Genomic DNA, 9099 nt, shown 5'->3' on the forward strand with positions numbered 1-9099 from the left:
AATAATTGAATTCCCTGAGAGGCTGCTGAGAAGCTTCATCTGTTCTATGCTGCATTTTTTTGGCCAGTTCAAACAGATTTCTTAACAGTTTCTAAACAAGGTATCATATGTTTACATTCAGAATGGAATATATTTACAGCCACAAGTAATTTTACATTTTGAATGTGTGTATTATTATGTGATTTTACATTTTGAATGTGTGTATTATGTCAGTATTTATTATGATTTATGTTGATTGAGTATATTTGTGCTGGCTACTTTTGTGAACCAAATTGCCTCTTGGGGACATTAAAGACAATCCAATCAAATCCAATATGCATGTCGTCAAACAGATCGACGGTCAATGCTATTGCCATGGCCCCTCATACTGTCCTTGCCCATCTGGAGGGAAAGAACTGTTACATGCAAAAACTGCTTGTGGACTACAGCTCAGCCTTTAACACAATAGTTCCTGCCAAGCTCAGGGGTCTGGGCATGCACCTGACCATGTGCAGCTGGATAATGGACTTTCTGCCGGGTCGTCGTCAAGTAATTTTTCCAGCTCGCAAGCCAACGGAGAGTTACTAGACTACCCTGGCAGTAAATTACATGTGCTGCTGCTAGGGTGCGTCTAGATTTCTAGGCTATCCTTATGTTGGAATGTGCAAAAATGTACAAAAAATCAAAAGGATACCTTCTTGTACCTTCTTGTGATTTCTGCAACAGTGGTAGGCTACTGAAAACGTGTTGATGTACTTGTTGATTTTTTGCTGTAGTGTAAACCAATGTCACACAATAACCTAGCCAGAGGTGAACGAAGTACACAATTCCTTTACTTAAGTGAAAGTATAGAGACACCTTGTCAAATATTATTCCAATACAAGTGAAAGTTGCTAAGTCAGACTTTTACTTAAGTTGAAGTACAGAAGTACTTGCTTTTAAAAATAAAAATATTGTATTATGTACTCCAGAATATCACTTCTGGAATATCCATAAACGGTAAAGTATGTTATGTACTTTATGCCCACTTTAATACTATGGCATGAAACTTTATACCTATGGCAAGTTGCATTGCATAGCAAAAATCTTATTTTGCCGTCTTAACGTACCGAACATTACAGGAGCCACTCGAAGGCAGAGGACCTGAAATCCACCTTGAGTCCACCCTTCTGCTGTGATTAGGATAATCCTGATTTATTTAAATCAAAATGTATCTCTAAAACATTTTTACAATTCATACTGAGAGTTTGATCCAGATCAGAGCTAATATTGGATAACGTGATCTAAGACTTCACAGTTCATTTTCAAGTTTAGATCTGATCCTAAGTGATCAGAGTACATGAAACGGACCCTACATTTAATTTAGAAGACATGCCTGGAAATGATCATCGGGGCTGAGTTTTTATCTCCTGAACTGAGGCCAGGGCTGAAGTATGGGTAGAGTGTTTCAGTGAAAGAGAGACCAGTAAAAGAGTAGATATGACCCCCACTGTCCCCATCATAGAAGGACACAAGACCTTCCTCATAATCCACAAACACCCCCACCGTCTCAGGCCTGTTTTTCAGAGAGATTGGGACAGTAGGCATATCCAGTGCAGCATAATTTTCATCATTCCGAAGCCATATTGTCCAATACCCGTTTGTTGGACCGAGTACAATCTTCCCCTTCCTGTTAATGGATTCTCGAACCACTCCTAGATCCCAGTTTGTCTTTCCTTTGACCTGCACTTCGTAGTAAAAGCTCCCCGAGTTGAAGCCCTCCTTTCCCAGGACACTGATACAGTAGTCAAACCTCTTTGGGTGATTAGTGAGGTTTTGTTGAGTGTGTCCATGCCATAGTTGTTTACCATCAGAAGAAAGGAGAAGGCTTGGATGGGCTGTGTCAGGATCTAGGGTCACATCCACTAGAAAACCAAAAACAAATATGTAACCATGGAGGAAAAACACAAATTGAAATAGTATTTTTTTGTTTTCATGTAATGATAATAACAGTACCTTCATATTGCCGGATATTCTTCAGTTCTGTAAGAAAACATGTTCAAGTCTTTTAAGAAATATGAAAAGTATATATCACACAACTTTTGGTGAATGTACAGTACTACGCAAAAGTTTTAGCCAGCTATATATATACAGCTCGGGAGAAAATGAAGAGTGAGTGAGTTGACGGCCATATTCAAATATATTTTTAATATGACTGTCAACTCATTTGAATGTCATTCAGCAATTGTAGGATAACATCAGAAAAATGTGCAGTGATCTCTTAGGTTGCCTTCACACTGGGTCCGTTTAACTGGACCGTACCCAAGTGCCATTATTCTCCCCTTGCCCTGACCCAGCTGGTCTCTGTTCAAATTACAGTTTTGTCTGTGGACTGTTTATGTCATAAACTCTAGCTTCTGTTTACCAACATCGCTTGGCAACGTCGCAAAAAATGGCTGGTTTTGGAACAGATAGCATTCAAACTCCACCAAAATACTAACGAACCGTACCCTCTGACTGATCTATAAAGAACAGTGACCGTACCCCAGACCAAAAGTGGACTATGGTGCAGATCCAGGTCCGCACCAAACGGTCTAGTGTGAATGCACCCTTCATTTTTTCCAGAACTGTATGTATGTATGTATGTATGTATGTGCAGTGCAACCGGAAAGTATTCAGACCCTTTTAAGTTTTCCACATTTTGTTATATTTCAGACTCATCTGGAAATGGATTCAATTCGTTTTTTTTTCTCATCAATCTACAATGCTCCAACACTTTACATTTGAGAAGGATTGACGCTACCGTGCTCTTGGGCACTTTCAATGCTGCAGAATTGTTTTTGTATCCTTCCCCAGATCTTCACACAACCCTGTCTTGCAGGTCTACGGACAATTGTCTCGACCTTGTGGCTTGGTTTTCACTCTGACATACACAATCAACTGTGAGACCTTATATAAAGAGATGTCTGCCTGTCCTCATCTCAAGGACCATTGATAGAAGTAGGATGCACCAGAGCTCAATTGCAAGTGTCATGACAAAGGGTCTGAATATGTAAATGGAATATTTCAGACTTTTATTTTTTATAAATTTACAAAACACTCCAAACACCTGATTTTGTATGGAGTATTGTGTGTTGATTGATGAGAGAAAAATGAACTGAATCCATTTTAAGATGAGCCTGAAACATAACAAAATGTAGAAAACTTGAAAGGGTCTGAATACTTTCCGGTTGCACTGTATATATATATATATATATAACCAAACCTAATCTACAGACACATTAATAATAATATATATATAAACAAACCTAATCTACAGACACATTAATCTGGATGGAAGAAAAACACAGCCAAATGCCTAACCCCTTTCTCAGTACAGTAGTTAATTCATTTTGAAAGGCTGCCTTCATTTGAAAGGAAGCTGAAGAAAAAACATCCATCCATGACATCCATATAACTGAACAAAGTTACATCAGAGCTGTACAGCACATAGAACCAAACTGAACATTCTCAGACCTAAGAGTGCACCTAGGGCCACTTACTCCTCTCTGCTGCAGTTTCCTTCTCAGACACCTTCCCCAGTTTGGTTGTGTGGATTTTCAATGTGTTTTTCAGTAAGACCGATACTTTTTTTGACAGATTGTCCAGTTTTCTGTCCAAATTAGTTACAGCCTTCTGCATATTCCCCTCAAAAGAGTCTCTCAGCTTCTTGCTATTTTCCATTTCCTGTTCCTGGGTGAGCGTTCTCTGGTCACAGGGCTCCGCCAGCTTGGATGGGGCAGTGTCCTGGAACACATGTGCTGCATATCCTACGGCCACAGCGAGAATGCAGAGCAGCAAGAGAGTCCTCCCTGCAGTGAGCCCAGTGGTTGTACTGTGAGGCTCACTGACAGGCTGTTCGCAGATCTGTACCACGTTATCCAGACCTGACCTCCGGAGACGATTAATCAGCTTCGTCACAAAGACATTAACGCTGAGCCTAGGTCTGACGAGGAAGACCTCTTTACAGTTTGGACACTGCTCCTGCTGCCGGCCATCCCAGTAGTCTGAGATGCAACTCAGGCAGAAGGTGTGTCCACACGGGATGCAGACTGGGTTGGTGAACATGTGCTGACATATGGAGCACTGGAGCTGTTCTTCTGATAAAATGCAGGTGTGGGAAACCATGCTTTGGGCGACATGTTAAACAACATAATCAAAAGACTTGACCAGGACAACTTGATTATAGCATTAAATTAAGTCAATAGCCTTTAACGTAATCATAGCATATTGTCATTGTTCAGTTCAATTCAATATGTAATTGCTGATTGATTGTTTTTGATTCTCTTAACACTGCTAGAATGGTCATACAAGGTGCTAGCCCATGTTAGTGGATGAAATACAATGGAAACCTGTGCACAACTCTGACTGATTTCTAAAATAAGGTTAAGGGAAACCTTGTTCTGTTATATCAGGGCAGAGTGAAGTGAGAGCAAGATTATTGCTCTCTATATTTTGATCTTGATAAATACCACTAATGTATGTATGCTTTCTGTATCTGTGCCATGATGTCCCCCCACTGCTGGGTGTGTACAGTGGGTAAGCAAAGTACTGTGAAAAAAACCCTTCACCCATTCAATCATCCGCCATGTCACTAGGCTTGTTGTACCTGAAACAATCCAGTCTTGCACCTTAACAGGTTGGCTCAGACATGGGCAACCTGCTCTCACAAAGCCATTCTGCACATTCCAACATTCCAACCAACGCTGTAGTCTTACTGGCTTTTCTAGTCAGTAATTGCCTCTAAACATCACGGGTAGACTAGTACTTATAGCGTACATAGTGTGAACTGTGGATTTAATGTAAGGTTGATGATATTAGGAACTTCTCACATGCAGTTAAGTGGGTATGATGCTGACTAAATTAAATAAATAGGATCAAACAATAGCAGAAGTACAATCTATACTGTAATTATATTGATAATTTGCATATTCAAGAAACAATACTATTTTGTATCTAAAGTTATGTAGCATTTTTTTAAAAAACGTTCTCAGCACTTTATCTACCCTTACCCTACATAAAAATAATTATTAATGGAAAGAAGAGACCTAGATTGTTCGACTCACCTTATCAGCTGTTACCTCTATGGAATTGGTTGTGCTGTGGTTAAATGGTCTTGCAGTTGTTTCATGAGTGGATGAATCTACTGACATCACCTGTTCATTGTGACATCACCAGCCTGCCTGCCCGCCCCCAAAATATTTCAGTGGGTGTGTGACAGCAGTGATGGCAGTGTTTATAAAGCACTTTCTAATGTTTCAAGGTTGGTCATGCTAAGGGTTTGATTTGTAAAAAAAAGAAAATCAGAGGGGATGTCATAATGATCACAGCCTGATTGACGTCACACTTAACTCCATGACAGTCAAAAGGTGTGTTTGTGTATGAGAGAGATGTTAACTTTCACAAGAAAATGTTTTGGGAGTTACACACACAAAAAGATGGAGTAGGTCTGTTTTTCCAAACATTTGTACTGGTGAAGATGCTTTTTAAAATGATGAATAAGGCCTTTTGAATATACTTATTTGATGTTGTTATCAACTTGCAGAACACAACCATTTACATCATTCTCTCTTCCCCAGTTTCACTGGAGTACAAGATTAACTTCCATCCACCAGCTTTTAGACTTTCAGACAAATAAAATTCTAACCCTTTATTAAACTAGATGTACTGCAAAGCAGGGGAGTTTAATCAGATGTTTCTCCATACTGTGTGGCTGTGATTAGGAACCTTGAGGACATAGGCTAAAGGAAATATTTTGCATTTGTTCTGTGACTTTCAATTGTTTTGTAGCTTTTTTAAATCAGTCCGTGCTTTTATATATATATATATATATATATATATATATATATATATATATATATATATTATAGCTGTATTTCTAAATATCTGTCTCTGTTTTCACAAGCAGAAATGTGTTTTGATAATTAAGACATTTCCTTGAATATGACACAAGTAGCCACTAGAGGGCAGCAAAAGGCAGCTGCCAAATGCACAACAATATGAGGACAGTCACCTGGTCGTAAATGTCAGCTTGAAGGATAGCTGAGTTCTGACATAATATATTATATATACAGATATACATTATATATATACACAGATATTATCTGTACAGCCTGAGTAGAGCATAATAACAGCGGTTTCTGTTACCATGGGCTTAGAATTACACTTAGAATTAAGAAATCTGAAAAGTGGAAGCAAACTGTATTTGTTATAATAGCTTTCCATAACTATTGTGATATTTTGTGTTTGTTTTCTTGAGCTCATCTTAAGCCTGTTTCTGTCCACACTTATCTGGTACATCAGCCTTCTCTTTCATAAATCAACTCAAGTTGTTTACACATGGATAACTATTTACAAAAACATTGGAGGGTTTATCTATTTTTGAATACAAGCAACGTTTCACTTCCTGATTGATCCATCTATTTAGGGTCATATGGGCCATGATGGCCTTTTTGCAAATATTCCATACTGTTAGTGGGGCAGTTAAACTCAAGTTTTTATAACAATTGGATTTTGTAGGTGGAAAAGAATTGAAAACAGAAACTAACAGCTAATGCAGTTGCATCTTTTACCCATATATCAATCTAATTCATTCATTAAAAAGTCAAAGACACAGATTGTCTTGAAATTGATGTATATTAATTCAATTGAAGGGATAATAACCGGCATGGTGCCCCGTTATATGGAATTAATGGACGAGGCGGAAGGTTGTTATCAAGCTTATCACTCGGTTGCCACTATAGGTAATAGTCATGCCTTTATTGCACACAAAGGAAACAAGCGGTTCAGTATAAAAAGAAGCCAATTTGTTCAGTTTGTTGAACAACTTTCTTTGGCCCGAACAGTGATAAGTGATAGCGGTGGACAGTTAGCTTGTTTACAGTTGATTCCATTGTTACGAAGTCTGCTTCCAGGCTCAACTGTCTTCCTATTATGGTTGTTACAGTACCCTCCAGAATTATTGGAATCTCTGCTAAAGTTGACTAAAAACCGGTATAAAAAAATAATCTGTTGGTGATTTATTGTAATCCGTCAATTAAAAAAATGAGGAAAAATCCAACCTTGAAGGGAAGCAAATTTATTTTGAAAAAAAAAAAGGAATATCTCATAAAGAAATACATATTTTTAACAAAAAACACTCACAATTATTGGCACCCCTGCTTGTAATACCTTCTTAAGCCTCCCTTTGCCTATAGAACAGCTTGTAATATTATGACACCCCATAAAGTTGGAGAATACAAAGCAAGGGATTTAAGACCGTTCGTCTTTACAAAATCTCCCCAGATCGTCCATATTCCTAGGTCTACACTTGTGCATTCTCCTCTTTGACTGACCCCACTGTTTTTCTACGGAGTTTAGATTAGGGGACTGAGATGCCAATGTCCGAAGCTTGATTTTGTATTCAGCAAACCATATTTGTTTTGATCTGGACATTTGTTTTGGTTCACTGACCTGAGGAATGATCCAATCATGACCAACTTTTAGTGTCTTGGCAGAGATTGACAGATTTCCTTTGAAAATGTTCAGGTTTTTCTTGGTGTTCATGAAACCATGCACCTTAATTAGGTTTCCAAGGCCTTTGGAAATAAAAACAGCCCCACAATAGCACAGCCCCTCCACCATCATTCTCATTAGGTATGGGGTTCTTTTCAGTATAGCCATTCTTCCATGTATGCCAAACACACCTAAAGTGTTTCTAGCCAAAGAGCAAAATTTTCATTTTATCTGACAATAGACCACACTTCCAGACAAAGTCACTGTACCATTCAGTAACTCCGGCTCTTTACATTGGTAATTAAATGACTGTGCAGGCTTTTACCTGGCATGCCCTCTAAATAATCTATTAGCAGAGAGGTCACTTTTGCCAAGATAACCATAGGTCTTTGTCCAAGCATGTTTGTCACATTTTCAGATGATTAGAACCTTTTAATAATTGTTTTAACTGTAAATATCGGCATTTTCAACAAAGTACCTAGTTGTCATAGACATTTTCTGACTTACAAATGTCAACACACTTTCTTTTTATTTAAATTTAGTGTATTCTCTTGTCTTTCCGATGTTGAAAAATGACTAGAGGATTTAGCCTCTGTGTGACTTTATTTTCATACCATAGTGAAAAAGAAAGTCATGAACTACTTCTGAAAGTTCACAGACACTCTGATTAACTTAAATAAATTGAAATTAGCTAGGAAAATGCTTCTGTTAGGTTTTGTTTATAAGATTTTTCAGGGGTGCCAACAATTGTGAGCAAAGTGTTTTAGAAATATTTATTTCTTAATGAAATTTTCCTTTTTCTTAAAATAAATTTGCTTCCCTTCAAGGTTGAATTTTCCCTATTTTTGTTTTCATTACGAGATTACAATAAATCACCAACAGATTACTTTTTAGACCGGTTTTTAGTCAACTTTAGCAGAGGTGCCAATAATTCTGGAGGGTACTGTATAGTTACCATTCATTAACATTGATATGGAACGGTGATTAAACTTTTTTACCAGATCTACACAGCCATGTTCAATAAAGCCAACAGTATTTCAGTGAAGGGTATTGCTGAAGTGTCAGTCCTCATATGAAACCCTCCTTGTGTGAACACGTACACAGGTAAAGGCGAGCAAGTTTACCTGTGCAAGTTCACCGAGCAAAGGGCACCGACAAAGGCAACCAGTCCTATTGCCTCTATGCCAAATAATATGTTAGCACATCATAATGATATTAAAAATCTCCAGAGGTAGGATGTGTTTCAACTCTTCATGTGTGTGTGCTGCTGTGTGACTTCAGTCTTCTTATGTTCTCCTCATGTAAATTAACAATTCTGTTTCCGCATTAGCAGCATATTTGAAGTAGGCACATACAAGTTTGTCATTGGTTTGATTCTCAGGTCACCATGGTGTTACAGCTTGGTGTTTATGTTAATGTTATGTAATCACTTCACAATCTTTGATCACTCTTATGTTCAAAATATATCCACCTATGGGAAGAATCAAAGGTGTTTGGTTTGCAAAACCATTGGTACTACAAAGTATGTTTTGTGTAGACACTTTTTTACTGATAGTCACTGTTTATTTTGGTCCAGTATACTTTTTAAGAAAGAGACAGCATGCAGAG

At 38.0% G+C, this 9099-nt stretch overlaps 1 protein-coding gene across 2 annotated transcripts; it reads right to left on the reverse strand.

Moving 5' to 3' along the window:
- Nucleotides 1-1152: 1152 nt before the first annotated feature.
- On the reverse strand, nucleotides 1153-5136 carry LOC125289520 (nuclear factor 7, ovary-like). 2 transcript variants are annotated; one of them, XM_048236418.1, is made up of 5 exons: nucleotides 5064-5136; nucleotides 4607-4786; nucleotides 3501-4126; nucleotides 1975-2001; nucleotides 1153-1883 (listed from the first exon to the last, which is right to left on the reverse strand). In XM_048236418.1, exons 3-5 carry the CDS (start codon nucleotides 4123-4125, stop codon nucleotides 1342-1344), a joined length of 1194 nt encoding a protein of 397 aa, XP_048092375.1. In that variant the 5' UTR covers nucleotide 4126; nucleotides 4607-4786; nucleotides 5064-5136; the 3' UTR covers nucleotides 1153-1341. The 2 variants fall into 2 exon arrangements, with proteins under 2 accessions (XP_048092375.1, XP_048092376.1); XM_048236419.1 differs by lacking the exon at nucleotides 4607-4786 and having other exon boundaries at nucleotides 5064-5133.
- Between the last annotated feature and the right edge of the window lie 3963 nt (nucleotides 5137-9099).

Source organism: Alosa alosa, chromosome 24 (assembly GCF_017589495.1).
Source record: "Alosa alosa isolate M-15738 ecotype Scorff River chromosome 24, AALO_Geno_1.1, whole genome shotgun sequence".
Lineage (NCBI taxonomy): Eukaryota > Metazoa > Chordata > Actinopteri > Clupeiformes > Clupeidae > Alosa > Alosa alosa.

What these genes read in the sequence shown, in the direction of transcription:
- LOC125289520 (XM_048236418.1), bottom strand. Translation starts at nt 4,125, where the DNA reads ATGGTTTCCCACACCTGCATTTTATCAGAAGAACAGCTCCAGTGCTCC. An exon ending in GGAAACTGCAGCAGAGAGGA is followed by an intron (nt 2,002 to 3,500) that starts GTAAGTGGCCCT and finishes GTTTTCTTACAG; the next exon opens with AACTGAAGAATATCCGGCAA. An exon ending in GAATATCCGGCAATATGAAG is followed by an intron (nt 1,884 to 1,974) that starts GTACTGTTATTA and finishes TTGGTTTTCTAG; the next exon opens with TGGATGTGACCCTAGATCCT.